This window comes from Heteronotia binoei, chromosome 15 (assembly GCF_032191835.1).
Source record: "Heteronotia binoei isolate CCM8104 ecotype False Entrance Well chromosome 15, APGP_CSIRO_Hbin_v1, whole genome shotgun sequence".
In the NCBI taxonomy this organism is placed as follows: domain Eukaryota; kingdom Metazoa; phylum Chordata; class Lepidosauria; order Squamata; family Gekkonidae; genus Heteronotia; species Heteronotia binoei.
In genome coordinates this window covers 7,080,971-7,100,634 of record NC_083237.1, presented here as the reverse complement: position 1 = coordinate 7,100,634, position 19,664 = coordinate 7,080,971, and the positions used below count along the sequence as shown (strand labels likewise).

At 49.6% G+C, this 19,664-nt stretch overlaps 1 protein-coding gene across 1 annotated transcript; it reads right to left on the bottom strand.

Moving 5' to 3' along the window:
• Window positions 1-1,593: 1,593 nt before the first annotated feature.
• SLC22A17 (solute carrier family 22 member 17) lies at window positions 1,594-16,702 on the bottom strand. Its single transcript, XM_060255362.1, has 10 exons — window positions 16,667-16,702; window positions 15,605-15,955; window positions 14,666-14,769; window positions 13,116-13,270; window positions 11,560-11,725; window positions 8,504-8,637; window positions 7,906-8,011; window positions 4,023-4,246; window positions 2,952-3,063; window positions 1,594-2,120 (listed from the first exon to the last, which is right to left on the bottom strand). The coding sequence occupies exons 2-10, from the start codon at window positions 15,944-15,946 to the stop codon at window positions 1,805-1,807; spliced, it is 1,659 nt and encodes a 552-aa protein (XP_060111345.1). The 5' UTR covers window positions 15,947-15,955; window positions 16,667-16,702; the 3' UTR covers window positions 1,594-1,804.
• Between the last annotated feature and the right edge of the window lie 2,962 nt (window positions 16,703-19,664).

The following is a 19,664-nucleotide window of genomic DNA, read 5'->3' as shown; positions in this document are numbered from 1 at the left end:
ATAAGAGTCCGCGCTCTTAACCACTACATCAGACTGGCTCTGTGTTTCTCTTGTGTGTATGAACTCAGATTTTTATGGAGCATGTCTGCAGCGGCCTCCACCTCAAACAAAATCGCGTCCTGGAAGGTCAAGAGCCTTTCTAAAAAACATGGGGGGAGGGAACCAAAGTTCTTGAGAAGATTTCCTTTTAATCTATATTTAGGTTGTAACAGTCTGTAGTACATTTCCCTTTAAAGTCAAAAGCAGCCAGAAATCTGATTTTTTTGGGGGGGGGGGTTGTATTTTGGAGTCTTTAGCCTTCTCCATTAGGTGGTGTCGAAGGTCTTGATGAGGTTGGAAAGGAATGATTTAACCAGGTAGAACTGGCTTATAACCATGCCACCAGGAAGGGTGTTCTCTTAGGGGACCACCTGAATGTGGCGTAACACTTAACATGCTGTTAATACTGGATGCCTGTTAAAATATGTGGGAGTTCCCTTCCCCGCTCTGTGTCTTGAAGAGGGTCACTGCCCTCTCTTGGTCCTTTAACTGCATGAAGGCAGAAATTCAAGAGGAATACCTTTTCTGGAGCTGAGGAAATGGCTAATTTTGTCTAGTGGCTGTGTGGAACAACAGAGAACCATGGGGTTGAAGTCAAAGGTCTTTGGGGAGGGGGGAGTGTCACATAACTAACACAGGAATTTTCTGTGGATTACAGAGAAGAATTGGAGATGAAAGCATTTTGAGACAGCCTAGTGTTTGAGCCCCAGTTTAGCCCAGTTCGGAAATCCTTTGTGTCTACGAGTGAGCCCAAAGATGCGGAAAGCCCTTGGCACGCTGAGAATTGCTATAAAAGAGAGATCCGTAGTAAATGGAACGCAGTGCATAGGTTGATAGCTTGACCCTGGGTTGAGGCGGCCCACAGAAAGCCACCTCTCTCCACCTCAGTTTCCTGATCTGTAAAATGGGAACAAACGCAACAATTTCCTGATCTGCAAAATGGGAACAAACTTGGTCCACCGCAACAATTATCTACCCTCAGGGCTGGAATTTAGGATATCTGTAAGAAAGCGACATGTCTACAGGGAGAACAAGCTAAGGTTGGCAAGCGGGACTCCTAGTCAAGAAAAAATAAAAGGCTGGCTGGTGAGGCCAGAGATGGCATCGACGTATTTTTTCCCCCTCTTTCAGTTCTTTGATAGGCAGAAACGCAGAGAGCGAAGGAAGGCCTCCATTTCTGCCTCTCCGAGAGCTGTTAAAATGGAAAGCCAGCTGTGAGGAACTCGGAGAAAAAGATCTTCGTTATGTGAGAAACTAGGAGGAAAAAAAGATTGATCGTGGCATGAGAAAACACAGAAGTGGGGCGGGGGGGGGGGGAGTCGTCTTCCTGTCCATCCCAAACCCACATGAGCCAGATCTGTGCCACAGATTCAGGCCTAGCCTTCTGCAGCAAACGTCAAGGCGTGCAGTTAAATCTCTAGCGCCGGACCCACGAGTGGCAACAATAGCCCCTTCATACATTGACATACGAAACCCAAGGCCTTCCTTCTTTTTTCTTTCTCTGGTGGGATGTGAAAATGGCTTCGGCAAGTGGGAAATCTCCCCCCCGCCCAGGAAGAAGGGCAGATGGGCATCCCTCACAAAACACCAGAAACGGAAAAAGGAAGCGAGGCTCACTCAAGCTGCCCTTTCTATAACCTTATTTGCCAGCCCCAAACCTGAGTGGGGCAAGGCCTGGCTGAGGCCTCTTGCACTAGGCCCAAAGCCTGAGTTGGCCTGGGCCAGTCAAAGTCAGTCCTGTTGGGCAGAAGGCATGGTGGCTGCATCAACTGGCGGGGTTTGGCGTCGAGAGCAGCGGCACGTCGTCGCGGCGAGTCGCCTCCTCGGCCCCCCGGCTTTCGCCTCCCCCGACCCGACGAAGCAGCGAGGGTCTCCGGTAAAGTTCCCCATCCCGTAAGCTTTCGGGCAAGGCCTTGCGCTTGCTCTCGGGTAGCAGCATTAGACAAAGGAGGGCCAAGATGTTCAAGGATGCCAGGACGATGTGCTGAAGGAAGGAGCCGTGCTGTTCTCGCAGCCACAGTAAAGGCGCGCTCAGGCCGCCCAGGGACGCCAGCGAGAGGATAACGCCGAGGCCCTTCCCTCTGCAGAGAACAAAAAGTATTTGTGACACAAACCAGAATGTGATATATATAAATATATATTTTTAAATGTGCACCAAGTCCAGTTTGGTGTAGTAGTCAAGAGCGCAGGCTGTAATCTGGGAGATCCCCCACTCCTCCACGCGCAGCTGCCAGAGTGACCTTGGGGTCAGTCACAAATTCTCTCATAGCTGTTCTCTCAAGAGCGGTTCTCTCAGAGCTCTCTCAGCCCCACCCACCTCACAGGGTGTCTGTTGTGGGGAGGAAGAAAAAGGAGATTGTAAGCTGCTCTGAGACTCCGACTGAAGGATGGGGTATAAATTCAAACTCCTCCTCCTCCTTCATTCTCTTGACACTAAATTCTGTTCTCATGAAATGCTGGGAAAAAAAATTGTTGTGGTCTTGAGGAGTAAACTGAAGTGAGAGGAAGTGTGGGAAAAGACCGAAACTTGTGAGAGAACACGCACAAGCGGGGGAAAGAACGCAATGGGGGAGCCAATTGCCAAGGGAAGTTTATTTTATTTCTTTATGTAAGGTTCCAGGGGACAACTGGGGATTTGAAAACAGTTTCCCAGTTCCTAGTCTTACACTTTTAACCACCACACCGCACTGGAAATGACGATAAAACCTGTAAAGGACAGTGAACTTTTTTTTTGCAACATGAGGACTAGAACCCAGAAAATGAAATGGAAAGGTACTACCGGCAGATGAGCTTTTGTCAAATGCTACAAAAAGGGCTGAATGGGAAGGTGAGGGAGAACGTAGGCTAGAGAAACCTTCCCCTTTTTACCTAGGTGTGGGGGAACAGATGATGCCTACATTTCCCCATCTTACCTGATAATGGTGGGGATGACTTCAGAGGCAAAGAAGATGCTGAGCGAACCTGCGGCATGGGAGGAAAACAGGCCAAGGATGGAGAATGTTACTGTTGCGGCGTGGTTGAGATCTGAAACCCAGAGGAAGAAAGGGAGGTGAGGGAACCGTGCTGGAAGAGCTCCGTACGTGAGCGAGCTAGGCCCATTGAGCCTGCCCCCCAAACTTTTTGCAACTTGAAGTGGAAAAGGCGTATTTATCAAATGTATACCATCCTACCGAAAAATATGCTTGTGAGATAAACACATAGGTGTAAAATAAAATCAGGAAACCATTGCCCCTTTATCTCTTGCCTGAGGTAACTCCTCACTTTACCTCATGGCACACCTACCCCTAGAACCTGAAATCTTCATTATATTGTTTACTTTAAGAATTTATTTATTTATAGCCAGCTTTTCTCCCTGGGGGGGTGGGGCAATGGTCTCCTCCTCTGGTCTCTCACAACAACCCTTTGAGGTAGGTCGGCAGGTAAGAGAGGCAGAACTTGACATGCGGACCCTCTGATGGACCCCAGGGCATTAAGTAACAGTGGTGGATGGTGTGAGTTTGCAACAGGCCCATGGTCAACGCAATGATCTTCCATAGTTGCACAGGGGACTACCTTTATCTTTATTTTACATTTTGCTTTTAGAGAGCCCCGTGGTGCAGAGTGTTAAAGCTGCAGTGCTGCAGTCCTAAGCTCTGCTCAGGACCTGAGTTCGATCCCAGCGAAAGCTGGTTCAGGTAGCCGGCTCGAGGCTGACTCAGCCTTCCATCCTTCTGAGGTTGGTAAAATGAGTACCCAGCTTGTTAGGGGGAAAGCGTAGATGACTGGGGAAGGCAATGGCAAACCAACCCGTAAAAAGCCTGCTGTGAAAACGTGAAAGCAACGTCACCCCAGAGTCGGAAACGACTGGTGCTTGCACAGGGGACCTTTCCTTTCAACTGAAAACGTTTTTAAGCTATTATTGTAAGCCGCCTTGAGCCAAGAGGAGAGGAGGCATATAAGAAACACATGGGGGTAGCGCTATGGAAATGGCTCGGTGCTCTTACACTCTTCCAGTCCCAGCAAGATGAGGGAAGCGATGCCCGTCAGCGTGGTGGTGAGCAGCAGGATCCCACGGCGGCCATACCGGTCGACGCTCAGGCACAAGAAGAGGCAGGCCAGCCCCGCACTGCCGGCCGACAGCAGGTACGAGAGGTAGAATTCGGCGCGTGGACCCTGTAAGGGGCCCCAGGCCATTTGGTAACAGTGGCGGATGGCGTGAGCTATAAACCTGCGGGGGACACCACGTTATATCAGGGGTCTTGCGGCCTGTGCTTTTTAGTGGGCCACATTTCCCCAAGGAGGCAAGATCTTCTGTGATTGGGTTCCAGGCCCCCTGGACCGATCTATAAGCCAGCGTTCTCAAAGTGCGAAGCAGCCTTTTGTATCCAAGAGCAAACAGACAAGACCAAAAAGCTAATCCAAGGGAGTAATTTATATGGAAGAGAGGGGTTGTTGTGTACATGAAACTGCCTTATTTTGAATCAAAAGGAAAAAAAACAACTGTGTAAAAATAAATAAAATACAAAAAACTGTGGTTCTTATTTATCAATGTCTATTAACGATCAGTGGTGCTGGAGAAGAATCTTGAGAGTCCCTTGGACTCCAAGAAGATCAAATCAGTCAGTCCTAAGGGAAATCAACCCAGACTGTTCCCTGGAAGGTCAGATGCTGAAGCTGAAGCTCAAATCCTTTGGCCACTCAATGAGAAGGGAGCACTCCCTGGAGAAGACTCTTGAAAGTCCCTTGGAATCCAAGAAGATCCAATCAGTCAGTCCTAAGGGAAATCAACCCTGACTGTTTGTTCCCTGGAAGGTCAGATGCTGAAGCTCAAATACTTCGGCCACCCAATGAGAAGGGAGAACTCACTGGTTAAGACCCTGATGCTGGGAAAGACAGAAGGCAAAAGAAGAAGGGGACAGCAAAAGAGGATATAGCTGGACAGCATTACTGATGTAACTAACACAGATTTGAGCAGACTTCGGAGGATGGTGGAAGACAGGAGGGCCTGGCGTGACTTTGCCCATGGGGTCGCAAAGAGTCGGACTCGACTATGCGAATGAACAACGACAAAATTAACAATCAGAGTGACACTGAGCTAGAGTCTGATAGAAAAGTACTAAGTATCTTTGCTTGACATCAAATAGAGAAGATTTCAGAATAGATTGGCTCTAGAAAAAAAACCACATTTTTAGGCGAAACGCGGTCCTGAGTGGACTGATATGTAAGGAGAGCTTTTGCCTTCAGAGCCGGATCTCTACAGGGGATTGGATTCCACGCAGGGAATGTTGAGAAAATATTTTGAGGGATTTCCATAAGACTGAATGCTTTACACGGACATTTTTTGTACATGAATTTGAACTGGATTCCTTTGTTTCTGCTGCGGGACTCTCCCCTAATGAATGGAATTATATTCTTCTGTGCTACGTGGTACCTCTGCTTGTTAATAGACATTGATAAATAAGAACGACTTTTTTTTTTATCTTATGTATTTTTACACAGTTGTTTGGTTTTCTCCTCTGTTCCGCACTGTGTAGCCACTTGCTTTTCCTTATCTCGAATCAGACAGTTGGTCCACCAAAGTCAATATTGCCTACTCAGACTGGCAGCAGCTCTGCCAGATCCTTTTTATAAAGTGGAGAGGCTGGGGATTGAACCAGGGACCTCCTGCATGCCAAGCAGATGCTCTACCGCTAGGCCACAGCCCCTCCCCACTACAGTCCTTCCCCTCATTTTTTGGTATTTTTTAATATGCGCATGTGTGAGTGTGTGTGCGTTTACACCTGGAAGTCATGGTGACCTCTGGTGACAGACCCCTACTAGAATTCCAAGCTCTTGGAGGATTGGCTACATCAGGGGTGTGGGGCCTAATATGCAAAGGAGTCCCTGCTAGAATTCGAAGCTCTTGGAGGATTGGCTACATCAGGGGTGTGGGGCCTAATATGCAAAGGAGTCCCTGCTAGAATTCCAAGCTCTTGGAGGATTGGCTACATCAGGGGTGTGGGGCCTAATATGCAAAGGAGCCCCTGCTAGAATTCCAAGCTCTTGGAGGATTGGCTACATCGGGGGGGGGGTGGCCTAATATGCAAAGGAGCCCCTGCTAGAATTCCAAGCTCTTGGAGGATTGGCTACATCGGGGGGGGGGGTGTGGCCTAATATGCAAAGGAGCTCCTGCTATTCAGGGAGGTGGCTGAATAAAGCCTGCCCTTGCCCTCCTGACTGCTGGCATTTCAAGGAGGTCTCCCGTCCAAGTACTTGCCAGAGTTGATTCTGCTTCGAAGATGATATTGGATTCGTATCCCACCCTTCACTCTGAATCTCAGAGCGGCTCACAATCTCCTTGACCCTCCTGCACAACGAACAACCTGTGAGGTAAGTGGGGCTGAGAGATCTCTGACAGAAGCTGCCCTTTCAAGGACAGCTCCGCGAGAGCTACGGCTGACCCAAGGCCATTCCAGCAGCTGCAAGTGGAGGAGTGAGGAATCAAACCCAGTTCTCCCAGAGAAGAGTCCGTGCACTTAACCGCTACACCAAACTGGTTCTTTGTTAGCTTCCAAGATCTAACGAGATCAGGCTTGCTTGGGCTACCCAGGGCAGGGCAGTACCTCCACTCATATGAAGGAGTTCACAGTTTCAAGAGAAGGCACTCTCACTCCCCCACCTCCCCGTTTGTTACCTGAAAATGCTGTTGATAGGGTCCCAGGCTGATTTCACTGCATTTATTTATTTGTAACTTGCTTTTCTCCCCAGCTAGGACTCAAAGCAGCTTCGAGCATTGTATGTCCCCCTCCATTTTTTCATAACCAGGAATCTTTTTTTGTAGCAGGAACTCCTTTGCATATTAGGCCCCACACTCCTGATGAAGCCAATCCTCCTGGAGCTTACAGTAGGCCCTGTACTAAGAGCCCTGTAAGCTCTTGGAGGATTGGCGACATCAGGGGTGTGTGGCCTAATATGTAAAGGAGCCCCTGCTAGAATTCCAAGCTCTTGGAGGATTGGCTACATCAGGGGTGTGTGGCCTAACATGCAAATAAGCTCCTGCTAGAATTCCAAGCTCTTGGAGGATTGGCTACATCAGGGGTGTGTGGCGAAATATGCAAAGGAGCCCCTGCTAGAATTCCAAGCTCTTGGAGGACTGGCTACATCAGGGGTGTGTGGTGAAAAATGCAAAGGAGCCCCTGCTAGAATTCCAAGCTCTTGGAGGACTGGCTACATCAAGGGGTGTATGGCCAAATATGCAAAGGAGCCCCTGCTAGAATTCCAAGCTCTTGGAGGATTGGCTACATCAGGGGTGTGTGGTGAAATATGCAAAGGAGCCCCTGCTAGAATTCCAAGCTCTTGGAGGATTGGCTACATCAGGGGTGTGTGGCGAAATATGCAAAGGAGCCCCTGCTAGAATTCAAAGCTCTTGGAGGACTGGCTACATCAAGGGGTGTATGGCCAAATATGCAAAGGAGCCCCTGCTAGAATTCCAAGCTCTTGGAGGATTGGCTATATCAGGGGTGTGTGGCCTAACATGCAAAGGAGCTCCTTCTACAAAAAAAGCCCTGTTCCTAACCACAACACTGTGAGGTAGGCCATGTAGAGATTATGAGACAGGCCCAAGGTTATCCAGTAAGCTCCTGTGCTAGAGGTGGAAAGTTGAACATGGGTCACTCAGGGTCCTAGTCCCTCACTCTCCCTGCTACACCACACTGTCTCTCTCACTGATTTTTTTTTAAAAAATCAACATTTTACAAACTGCCTTAAATTTAGGAAAGGAGTGGAGGAAAGAGAAATAATAAAGAAATAAAATTCATGAAGAGGCATCCAGGGCAGCATTGATAGCCTTCCCGCTTTCTGGCATCCTCCAGTTCTGACAGGGTGGGAGATAAGTAGGGGTGGACTTACGTGGTGAAACCAAGAATGAGAATATTTTTCCAGATGTTTCTGCAGCCCAGCAGGGCCCGGAGCGAAATCTGGGCCACGGCAGGGAGATGGCAAGCATTGTCGAGTTCTGGAGAGGAAGAAAGAAGAAAGGTTCTTATATTCTTACGCCAAGCGTTTTGAGTCTAAAGTCACCTTTGGCATTCTGACACAGGCCAATGGGCACAACGACAAAATGGCTGCCACAAGAGGCAGAACCAACCCCAAAACATTAGGAAGGGAGATAATACATAACGCGAACGTTTCAACGCTTTAGGCAAAACCTCTGTTTAACAGGATGCCTTTTAAAATGAACACGTTGCTCTTTTCTTGTATACACACACAGTTCGCTTTCAGTCAATGCAGTGAAGTGCTGTGGTGGCAGTGGCTGCCAAATCAGATTTTGAGAAACCTGCACCGCCAATCCGACCCCCAGCAGCCAATCAGAAGCCCTACCTGGATAAAAGTCCCACCTACTTTCTAAAAACAAGGGGCAGGCATCACGGAAAAGTGTCAGCGAGTGCACCAATTTGGGGAGCCCGATTCAGACAAAAAGACACCCTCAGGGTGACGGAAGACTCACCATCCAGTGCTTCTTGCGTCTCAGATTCCTGGGTACTGCTGTCCTGGGCCAGGGTGACCAGAATTTCCCGGGCTTGAGTCGTTCGGCGAGTGGCCAAGAGCCAACGGGGTGATTCAAGAAACACCCCGGGGCAGCTAAAATGAAATGGCGAAAGAGCCAAGATCGTCAGATGGTGCCCCATGTACTCCATGATAGTTGAACAGAACCTCCATGTTTAGAGGCAGAAGTTTGATAGAAGTTTACAAGATTTTGCATGGGATAGAGAACGTAGAGAAAGAAGTCCTTTTCTCCCTTCCTCACATTACAAGAACTCGTGGGCATTCGATGAAATTGCTGAGTAGTCAGGTTAGAACGGATAAATGGAAATACTTCCTCACCCAAAGGGAGTTTAACACATGGAATTCACTGCCACAGGATGTGGCGGCGGCTGCAAACATAGGACGGCTTCAAGAGGGGATTGGATAAACATATGGAGCAGAGGTCCATCAGTGGCTCTTAGACACAGGGTATAGATGGAACTCTCTGTCTGAGGCAAGTGATGCTCTGTATTCTTGCTATGTGAGGGGCAACAGTGGAAGGGCTTCTAGTGTCCTAGCCCCACTGGTGGACCTCCTGATGGCACCTGGGGGGGTTTTTTTTGCCACTGTGTGACAGAGTGTTGGACCAGATGGGCCATTGGCCTGATCCAACATGGCTTCTCTTATGTTCTTACTAATGATGGGGGGGAGAAACAAGTGGAATCCTTTGTCTTTGCATCTGGTTAGCCCCTGATGCTGGGCTAGATAGGTAGCTGGTGCAATCCAGGAAGACTTCTGAGGTAATTCTTGTGGCCCTTCAATTTAACAGAGAAACGATACACAGGAACTCTAAGGAGTGAAGGTAAAACTAATCTATGTTCAGTGATCCTGACTGAACTATTTGTTTTATTTTTAATGGTTGTTAACTATGAGAAGTCAATTTTTAAAAACTATTATTGTAAGTTGCCTTGAACCATGAGGAAAGGCAGGGGTATAAATGTTTCAGCAAATACCCAAATTTAGCATATTTAGATGTTCCCCCTCACTTTCAGTGTTTGGGGAACAGTTGAAGGCAGTTTTATTTACAACTCCATTGGACTGATTTAGCTTTTATTTACTGGCAATTCTAATTGGAGATTTTAAATTGTGGTCTTTAATTTATATATATTTATATAATTTATATATATTTATATAATTATATATAATTTATTTATATATACGGCTTTTTTTGTAGCAGGAATGCCTTTGTATACTAGGCCACACCTCCCTGATGTAGCCAATCCTCCTGGAGCTTACAGTAGGCCCTGTTCTAAGAGCCCCGTAAGCTTTTGGAGGATTGGCTACATCAGGGGTGTGTGGCCTAATGTGCAAAGGAGTTCCTTGTACAAAAAAATCCCCTTATTTAATGGTTATTTTATTTATATTGTATGCCACCTTGTGTTTGGCAAGGATAGAAAAACGGCCTCAGGATCCCAAGGCCAGTCATGTTTTTTTTAAGGATGCCAACAGTGCCTTGCTGGAGCAGACCATGGTGTATCTAGCCCAGCACTAACGAATTGTAAGATTAACAGAGCGGGGTTTTTTTGTGAGTGGAATTTTGTGAGTGGAAGAAGAGCTTGGCAAGGGAAGGGCTCTAAACACACACAAAGCTGCCTTGTACCGAATCAGACCGTTGGTCCCTCAAAGTCCAGTATTGCCTACTCAGACTGACAGTAGCTCTCTGGGGGTCTCAGGCTGAGGTCTTTCCCCATACGAACGCCCCCGGGCTTTGAGACCGTCTACACAACATCTTCTTGTGATCGCTGCTCCCAAAGACACCCGGTTGGCCGCAACGGAAGGCCAGGGCCTTTTCAATCCGGGCCCCTACCTGGTGGAATCAGCTTCCGTTGGAGATCCGGGCCCTGAGTGACTTACCTAAGTTTCGTAGGGCCTGTAAGACAGAGCTCTTAGGCCAGGCTTTTAATCTACTGGGCGTCCTCTGAAACCTTCCCCCAGCACTTTACTACCCATGTGCTGGAGTTGGGTCTAGGGTCTGTTACAACCTCAAGTGGTATCAACTACCCGAAGCTGTGCTAAGTGGTGTTAATTGGCTGAAGTTGTACCAGCTGCTGAATTATGGCCTCTGGCTGTACTATTGTTGGAGTTATGGCCCTCTATTTTATGCATTATGTTTGAGATAGTCGTCGTGTTTAATTCAATATATTTTATTTATTGTTATTGCCATGTTTTAATGTTGTAAGCCGCCCTGAGCCCACTTTGCAGGATGGGGCAGGCTATAAATTGCAAATTACGTTAAATTAAAATTTCGTAGCACCTCCTGCTTTTAACTGGAGAGGCCAAGGATTGAACCTGCGACCAACGTTTCCTCTAAGCTGCAGAGTCTTGTGAGCAAAAATTCTACTTTGGGAGCTGCTGGCATTCAAGTTGCGAGCTCCTGCACAAACGATTGTGCTCTGGCGTCCTTTCCTGAGCTAAGCCAAAAACGTGTGAGCTGGAGGCTCAAGATCTGTGAGCTAGCTCACGATAACTCAGCTTAGAGGGAAACAGCACCTGGGACTTTCGAAGCTCAAGGCAGAATTTATTTATTTTATTGTATTTATATCCCGCCCTACCCCACCGAAGCGGGCTCAGGGCGGCTCACAACACAGAGGTTCTAATAATGAAATTCGAATTTTAAATACAAAACAATTTACATAATTAAGACATTAAAAAACATTAAAATAAGTACAACAATCCAACAGTGTGCTATTTATAACTTCCTTCAGTATTTCGGTAGTTTTGGTGCCGGTCAGTTATAGGCCAACCGGAAGAGGACTGTCTTACAGGCCCTGCGGAATTGTCCAATATCCCGCAGGGCCCTGACCTCTTCCGGTAACTGGTTCCACCAGCAAGGGGCTGTTATCGAGAAGGCCCTGTCCCTGGTTGACTTCAACTGGGCCTCCTTTGGCCTGGGGATTACGAGCAGATTTTGGGAGCCTGATCGCAGTACTCTCTGGGGAATGCTCTACCGCCGAGCCGTGGGTCGACGCTTCACCTTACCCGTACAGCAGGCAGAGGCCCAGCCCCGCCGACATCACCCCCTGCAGGATTCGCCAGCTCCCACAAGCTAGAGCCAGCCCCAGGAGTAAGAAATGGCCACCGACCATGAGTAGGTCCCCCGCCATGGCTACAGGCAAGCGCTGCGGAGGGGAGCAGAGTTCCAGACCTAAAAGGAGGAAGCGGGACAGGAGCAGAAATGAGAACGAGGAAGGAAGTCTCCTCAAAAGTGGCAACTGGAGGTGACTGTTTGCTTATATATTTGGATCTCTCTGAAGGGATCTCTTTAAACTCCCCCCTCATTTTCTTTTTCTTTGCAGACAAGAAATAACGATCCTATATGAACCTAACTGTACACTTTGGTCATCTTACCCTAGGAAGAGCCTTCTAGGTTGTGTCACTCCCTCCCCAGTGAGATTTGTCTGTCTCCTTCTAGCAGGGCTTCATCAGCAGGTGAAGACTTATTGGGTTTCATCAGTAACAGCTACCGGCTCTCCATCAAGTGTTTTGTTTGTGTTTTTAACCGAATGACTTTATCGTTTTTAATTGCTCGAGCTTTTTAATGGTTCTTGTAGTTGCTGATCAGGTGGAAAGGCGGCATAAAAATGTTGCTAATAATGATAATAAATACAAATACATAAACAAACAGGCGAATCTGACGTTTATTCTATGTGGCTCTTACGTTAAGCAAGTTTAGCCAAACCTCTGCCCCAGAGCAAACTAAGTTGTGCAGCAGCTTAATCAGTTGCTCACAACTTTTAATTCCAGTGGCTAACGAAGTACAATTTTTGCTCTCAAGGCTCCGCAGCTTAGAGGGGACGCTGCCTGCCTTGAGAAAGTCTGAGTCCGGTGGTAACTTTAAAACCCACACAGTTGATTTTAAAAGTGATGACATCACTTTTGAGTGACATCATGCTTCATGCGCAAAGCTCGCACATGAGAAGACTCCTGGAGCTGTGCCGGGATCCCCCCACCGACAGGTAAATAGGATCTGGCAACCCCAGTTTACTTTTCCCCTATAACATTTGGAATAGCCCAAACGTGTTTGAATTGATGTCCATTTGTAGAAGTTCTGTGCGTTTGTATGTGCAGTAGGGATGCCAGCCTTTAGGCGGGTACAGTCCAAAACATCATAGAGGAGGGAAGGCAAATGGAGAGGTGGAAAGAAAGCAGAGTTTTGTTCCGAGTATAAGCTTTCAGGTGCGAGCACGGTTTGTTCCGCTTTGTTCTGCCGCTTCAAAGCAACACAACTACCCACCTGAATTTATTTTTTCATGTAAAACATTTACGTGCCGCCGTTCCACCCACATTGGGTCCCCAAGACTGCAAACAATAAGGCGTCACGTGCAAAACATGAAAGGCATGTAATATATTGATACATTTATACATACGTATACTTCACCAATAAAAACACATCAACACAGCACAGTCACGGAGAAGAGGCAATAGTTACTTGCAAGGAACCATGTTGTAGGAGCATGGCTGAAAAGGAACACGCACACCCACGGATCAAGGCAAACTTTCCCTTCTTGATCGGAACAAAAGATGAGGTTACTCACGGACAAGGTAGAGAGCAAGCTGCATGCCGCCCAACAGCGCCCCCCAGAGGCACCGGCCGAGCATGAAGACCGAGGGAGAGGAGGCAAAGGCAGCCAAGATCCCAGCTGGGCAGCCCAAAGCGAGCGCTAGGAGAAGAGTCCCACGTCGTCCCACGCTGGAAAAGAAGAAGAGATTACTACCCTGCACGGCTCTTCTGAGCCTGAGCTCTCGTGGGATTCTATTCACTCCATCTTTCCCAAGCAGGAAGGCGAGCCACACTGAGGAGCTATGAATGAGAGAAGGGTACAGAGCGACGAGGGTCCATCTAGTTTAGTTCTTTCGACTAAAATTAGGAAGAACCTCCTGACAGAGCAATTCCTCAGTGGAACAGTCTTCCTCAGGAGGTGGTGGGCTCTCCTCCTTTGGAGGTGTTTAAGTAGAGGCTAAATGGCCATCTGACAGCGATGCCGATTATGTGAATGTAGACAGATCATGAGAAGGAGGGCAGGGGGAGATACTGGTGAATTTCCTGCCTTGTGCAGGGGGTTGGACTAGATGACCCTGGAGGTCCCTTCCAACTCTGATTCAAGTCTCAGCTTCCAGTCTCACACAGTGACCCACCAGTTCCTCTGGACAGCCAACAACAGGGTACAGAGGCTGAGGCCTTCATAAGACTTTTTTTACGGCGTGGTTTGCCATTGCCTTCCCCAGTCATCTACGCTTTCCCCCCAGCAAGCTGGGTAATTTTACCGATCTCGGAAGGATGGAAGGCTGAGTCAACCTTGAGCCAGCTACCTGAACCCAGCTTCTGCCAGGATTGAACTCAGGTTGGGGGCAGAGAGCTTCGACTGCAGTACTGCAGCTTTACCACTCTGACCAATTCAAATACCTTTATTGGCATAAAAATAAAAAGTACAGCATGGTTTCAGTTATAAAAACTGGTTTTAGTTATAAAAACCAGTTAAACATCAAGAAGAGGAGCTAGTCTTTTGCTACTTGGGGGGAAAAATGGCTCGTGGAGACAGCAGGAATCTCCTTTAGAGGTAAAACTGTTTTTGAGGAAAGAATTCTCAGACCAATAATCATGTGGGTTTGGTTGGCCTCTGTTTGACCGGTTTATACATTACTATTATCTTCATTATCTTCAACAAGATTTAGGATTTAGCTCTCCATCCCCCCCACCCCCTTTTAAGGAGTCACCTTCCAAGTGAAGTCTGGAGATGTTCAAAACTCAAAAAGCAAACTTCTGAAGAAAGATGTAAGCCTTGGGGAAAATATGCTCTTGAGTGGTATTTTTAAAATGAAAGGCTAGATCTAAGATTATCAGCAAAGGTCACAAAGAGAACATTAAACCTCCGGGAACCAAAACGCAACCTCCAAAGGTGAACGGCATGTTTACCTCCTGCCCTTTTAAGAAATACAATTCCTATTGCATCAAATTATTACACAATTGACCTCCACGGAAGTTAAAGTGAAGTTTGTGCGTCTGTTCCCCAGCGTTTCGGCGTCTCCTTCGTGCCAAAAGGCGGTGGCTGCCCTCTCATTGCAACTGCCCCGCCCTCTAACTCACCTGTCGGCCAGGTGACCCAGCACGAGGGCACCTGCGACAAAGCCCAGAAGAAAACACAGCTGTTCCAAAGGGACTGCCCAGCCAAGGCTACAAACCAGGGACCACTGCAGAAACAGAGAGAACTGGATAGCAGAATGTAATATAATTTTTCCTTCATTTCTACCCTGCCCCACTCCCCAATGGGGGTCCAAAGTGGCTAAAATTCTCCTTCTCTTCTCCATTTTATCCTCACACCACAACCCTGTGAGGTAGGCTAGGCTGCAGGAATGTAGGTCACCTGGCAAGCTTCCATGGCACAAGTCAGGATTCGAACCTGAGTCTCCCAGCTCCTTGGGAAAACACTCATACCACTAACTTGGTATTTAAAGAGGAAGGACTGTGGGATCCACATGAACTGTTGTGGCTCAAAGGGCCAGGATTTAGAAGCTCAGCGCTAATAGTTAAATTGGAGATGGGAAGAGAAGGTGACCCTGGAACTCCCTTCTCTCCTCAGTTACAGAAATATGGGTGAATGGGAGAATGCACTTTGCACATTCTCAGAGGCACTCTTACCAGCCTTTCTATTCATAGGTTTCAAACCTCCGAAATCAGGCTCCGGGACACAAATTAAATGGGGCAAAAGGGGAGAGTGATTATAACAGAGGCAGCACTGTTCAATATGGCTAGTAAAGTGTATACCACCTAGCCAGAGCCCGTTCCAGAAACAGTACTCTGTACACGCTCAGAATAGTGTTGCCTCTGAAGGGACATGGTTTGGCCTAGGACTAGGCAGTGAAAAGATGTTTGGGCTTGGAATCGAAAGGATCTTTGTGTGGAGAAGTGCAGGGACGCAAAGACGGAAGTTTGTAAGAATTAGGACTTCAGGAGCATCCCTGAAGGAACACAGAGGAGAGACCGGGAAGGAATTAGGCAGGATAAGAGCAGAAGAGAGAAGCGTACCTCAGTCACTGGGTTGCTGGTGAGGGCTGGGAGCCCCCCATAATCCCAGCCATGGCACCTAGGGTCCCGGCAGACGTCGGTGTCATTCAGGGGCAGCCGGGTGCCATTGGGCTCTCGACAGCAGAGCGGGGGCGTCAAGGTGAACAAGGCCTCCGACCCCAGCCCCAGGCCCAAGAGGAGGCAGGGTAAGCAGCTCAGGGCCAGCAGGAGGCGCTGACGCCTCCCACCCGCCCCCAGCCGCCCCAGCAGCCATTCGAAGGAAGGCGGTCCCGGTTCCGGGGCCAAAGCAGAGAAGTCCCTGCGCAGGCCCCCAGGGTCCGGCGTCGGCGGGCTGGTCTCCATGGGCAGGCTCTGCAGAGGAGAGATGCAATTCATTAATCGGAGGGCGGGAGGTGGTATAAAAAGAAGGGCAGTAGAAAATTTGGGGAGCAAACCTGCAAGGGGGGGGGAGAGAAAATGAAACAAGGAAGAGATGAGAAACCAGGAGGGGGGGGGCGGTCGAAAAAGACCAGGGGGAAAGATGGAAAGAGGGGCTGGCCAGGAGCGGACCCCAAAATTCCTGGTTATGGGGCCGGTCAGGGGGCCACAGCAGGAGAGGCGTTGCGGTGGGGGGGGGGATGCAAGAAGCGCGGGATTGACAGGACTGGATGTTTTTTTTGGGGGGGGGGGTGGAATTAAAAAACGGCACCCCCTGATGGGCCATTCTATCTTATGGACCCATAGAATACAACGGACCCCATAGCCAATCTGGTGCCCCCCCTCCGTCAGCGCCCGGGGCAATCACACACCCCCTGCCCCCCCCCCCAGATCCGGCCCTGCGACGTCCCCTTGTGGGCCCATTCTCTCTGATGGGGCCATAAAATCGAAGGGACACCATTTGGCGCACACACACCCCCCACTCCGGTGGCGCCTCCGCTCCCCCCTAGATCCAGCCCCGGGGGTTGGGCAAGGGCTCGGGGGCTGGGGGGGATCCAGCTGGCAGAAGCCGGGGAGGAACAAAAGAAGGGCCGGCGGGGGGGGGGGGTGCGGCCGGCCGGGGTGGGGCGTGGGTTCGGGTCTCACCAGGCGCCGCCGGGCGAGGGGGCGTCTGCCGCGGGCTCCATGGGCGACGGGAGGCGAGCCGAGGGCAGGAGGGGCGACGCGCTGCAAGGAGAAAGGCTGACGGGGCGAGCCCGGCGGCTGGAGACGCAGGCCGGGGCGGAGCGGCGCTGTCTCCGCCCTCCAAGGCCGGCCTCCCAGTCCGGGGTGGCGGAGGCGAGGAGGGCGCGCCGGGGAGAGATGCGCAACGCTGCGCGGGGGGCGCTTGGGCTGGAAGGAGGGCCCCGCGGCCGGGCCTGACCCGCTTTGGAGTTTGGCTCACTTTCTTGGGGTGTTTTTTTTTGGGGGGGGGGGGGGGGGCGCCTTGCGGCAATGGGAGGATGGAGAGGTTGATGTTCTCACGTGCCAATCTAGCTCTGGCCCGGGGGTGGAGGGGTTTTTTTTGCAAACTTGCTTAAGGGTAAGAGCCACAGAGAATAAACGTCAGATGTTTGAGAGCTGCAAGACATGAATGTCACAGGAAGGAAGGAAGGGAGGGAGGGAGGAAGGAAGGAAGGAAGGAAGGAAGGAAGGAAGGAAGGAAGGAAGGAAGGAAGGAAGGAAGGAAGGAAGGAAGGAAGGAGGGAGGGAGGGGATGGACGGACGGACAGATAGAAGAATTGCAGATTTATACCCTGCCCTTTTCTCTGAATCAGAGACTCAGAGCGGCTTACAATCTCCCATGTCTTCTCCCTGCACAACAGACACCCTGTGAGGTGGGTGGGGCTGAGAGGGCTCTCGCAGCAGCTGCCCTTTCAAGGACAACCTCTGCCAGAGCTGTGGCTGACCCAAGGCCATTCCAGCAGCTGCAAGTGAAGAAGGGGGAATCATACCCGGTTCTCCCAGGTAAGAGTCCACGCACTTAACCACTACACCAAACTGGCTTGATAGATGGATGGATGGAAGGATAGATAGATAGATGATGATGATGATAGATGAGGGAGGGAGAGGTAGAAAGAAAGCAACTTTAACTTTCTTGGTTCAAGCTGCCAGCCAATGGGGCTGTGGGGGCATCAAGAGCCACGCAATGTGTGTGAAGCCACAGTTTGCCCACCCCTGGTCCAGAGTGAGCCAGTTTTAAAGGGACAACTAGAGAGGCCAGTTAGCCCTGCAAGTGTATGGTGTTTTGTGGAGGGGGGCGGGCTGGAATCCTAAACCGACATACAAATGAGCAGGCCTCAGATTCAGCGGGAACTCACAAGAGCGCAGCTCCTGAACCTTTTTGAGGGCTCCCCCTCTTCCTCCCCACCTACCTTGTCCATGGAATAGGAGGTGCAGCTGCATAACAATCCCTGGATTAGGAGAGCGGGCAGCCAGCCAACCACCAGGAGCTTTGCCACACACCCAACAGCCCTCACTAACCCCTAAAGAAGCCCACGCCATCCTTTATCTGCTTCTTATGTGATTCTGGGTGGCGGGTGGCTTGCTGGCCTTTTGTGGGGGGGGGCAGCCCAGAAGAGCCCCATGCGAGTGAGGCCTGCTTGGCCTGCGGATCTCTAGCCAGCCCAAGCAGGCCTTGCTCACCCAGGGGCCTCTTTTCTTGCACCGGGTTGGTTTTGGCGAGGAGGGGTGGGGGGGCGGCATATGCTAATGAGTTCTGCTAATGAGCTCCACGCCCCCTGCGAGTGAGCAAGACCTGTAGAAGTCAATAGGACCTTTTTGTATGCATGCCCGGGAAACAGTGTGGTGTGGTGTTTAGAGTGTTGAATCTGGGAGACCCAAGTTCGAATCCTCACTCAGCCATGCAAGCTTGCTGCCTGATGCTGGGCCGGTCACCTAGAGTCCGCCTAACCTACCTCACGAGGTTGTTGTGAGGATACTATGAAGAAAGTTGCAAGCCGCTTAGGGTCCGCACCGAAGACAAACGTGGGGTATGAGTAATACAGTAATTGCCCTGCATGGGGGTTGATTATGGGATCTTTTGAGAAGCGGGGTATTGTATCTGCTGCTTGATCTGGCAAACATCCAGGCTGTTTAGAAGCAAACGATATTTATTTAGGGTGACACACTAACTCCCCCCTTATGCGGAAAATGAAAAGCCGGTCCTAATTTAAAATCTCTCCACGAAACTGGACAGGCAGGAGGCTCTTCCGAATGTTCTTGGGAGCTTCAAAGCAAAAATTACTCATACGGAATAACCCACGGGAAGATGTCAAGGGTTGAAGCTGGGTTTTTGTAACATATGCTCTGCCACTGAGCCGTGACTCCACCAGATTACGATCAGTGCGCTGGAAAAAGGGTGGGAGAAGTGGAAACTCAGTGAGCTGCTTAGTTTTTCAGCTATGCTGTTCGTGAAGCTAACAGGCCCCGAGGGGGTGGTCTTTCTGGAGTCTGCGATCTGAATGCAAAACCTACATTCGCTAAAATGTACATTTCGTTTCCAAGTGACTCTTGTCTGCTTTCTCTCTTGCATTAATTCCATTCTAAGGTAGACACAAACAGCAGGAGTCTTAAGATATCTCAGCTGGCATCGCTAACAGAATGCATGAAACCAATAATTTTATCCTGCAGTGAACAGATATTGGATTTATATCCTGCTCTTTGCTCTCAATCTGAGCAGCCTACAATCTCCTTTGCCTTCCTCCCTCACGACAGACACCATGTGAGATAGGTGGGGCTGAGAGAGCTCTGACAGAAGCTGCCCTTTCAAGGACTGCTCTGCAAGAGCTATAGATGACCCAAGGCTATTCCAGCAGCTGGAAGTGGAAGAGTGGGGAATCAAACCTGATAAGAATCCCTGCACTTAACCACTACACCAAACCGGCTTGGTTGTATCTATCGCAGGGGACTTAGGACAAGGAATGCTTCAGCCATAATAAGACACGGTTGTTCCATGCAGCCACATTTAACTGCGTGGCCTTGGGGAAGTCATTGACTGCATCTCACGCCATTCTGAGTTACAAAAATGTGAAAACAGCCCACTGAAAGGTGGCCTGTGGCCTACTGAAGAGCCCCATGGTGCAGAGTGGTAAAGCTGCAGTAC

What these genes read in the sequence shown, in the direction of transcription:
- SLC22A17 (XM_060255362.1), bottom strand. Translation starts at nt 15,946, where the DNA reads ATGGAGACCAGCCCGCCGACGCCGGACCCTGGGGGCCTGCGCAGGGAC. An exon ending in CTCATTCTTGGTTTCACCAC is followed by an intron (nt 4,247 to 7,905) that starts GTAAGTCCACCC and finishes TGTCCCCCGCAG; the next exon opens with GTTTATAGCTCACGCCATCC. An exon ending in GTCATCCCCACCATTATCAG is followed by an intron (nt 2,121 to 2,951) that starts GTAAGATGGGGA and finishes TGTTCTCTGCAG; the next exon opens with AGGGAAGGGCCTCGGCGTTA.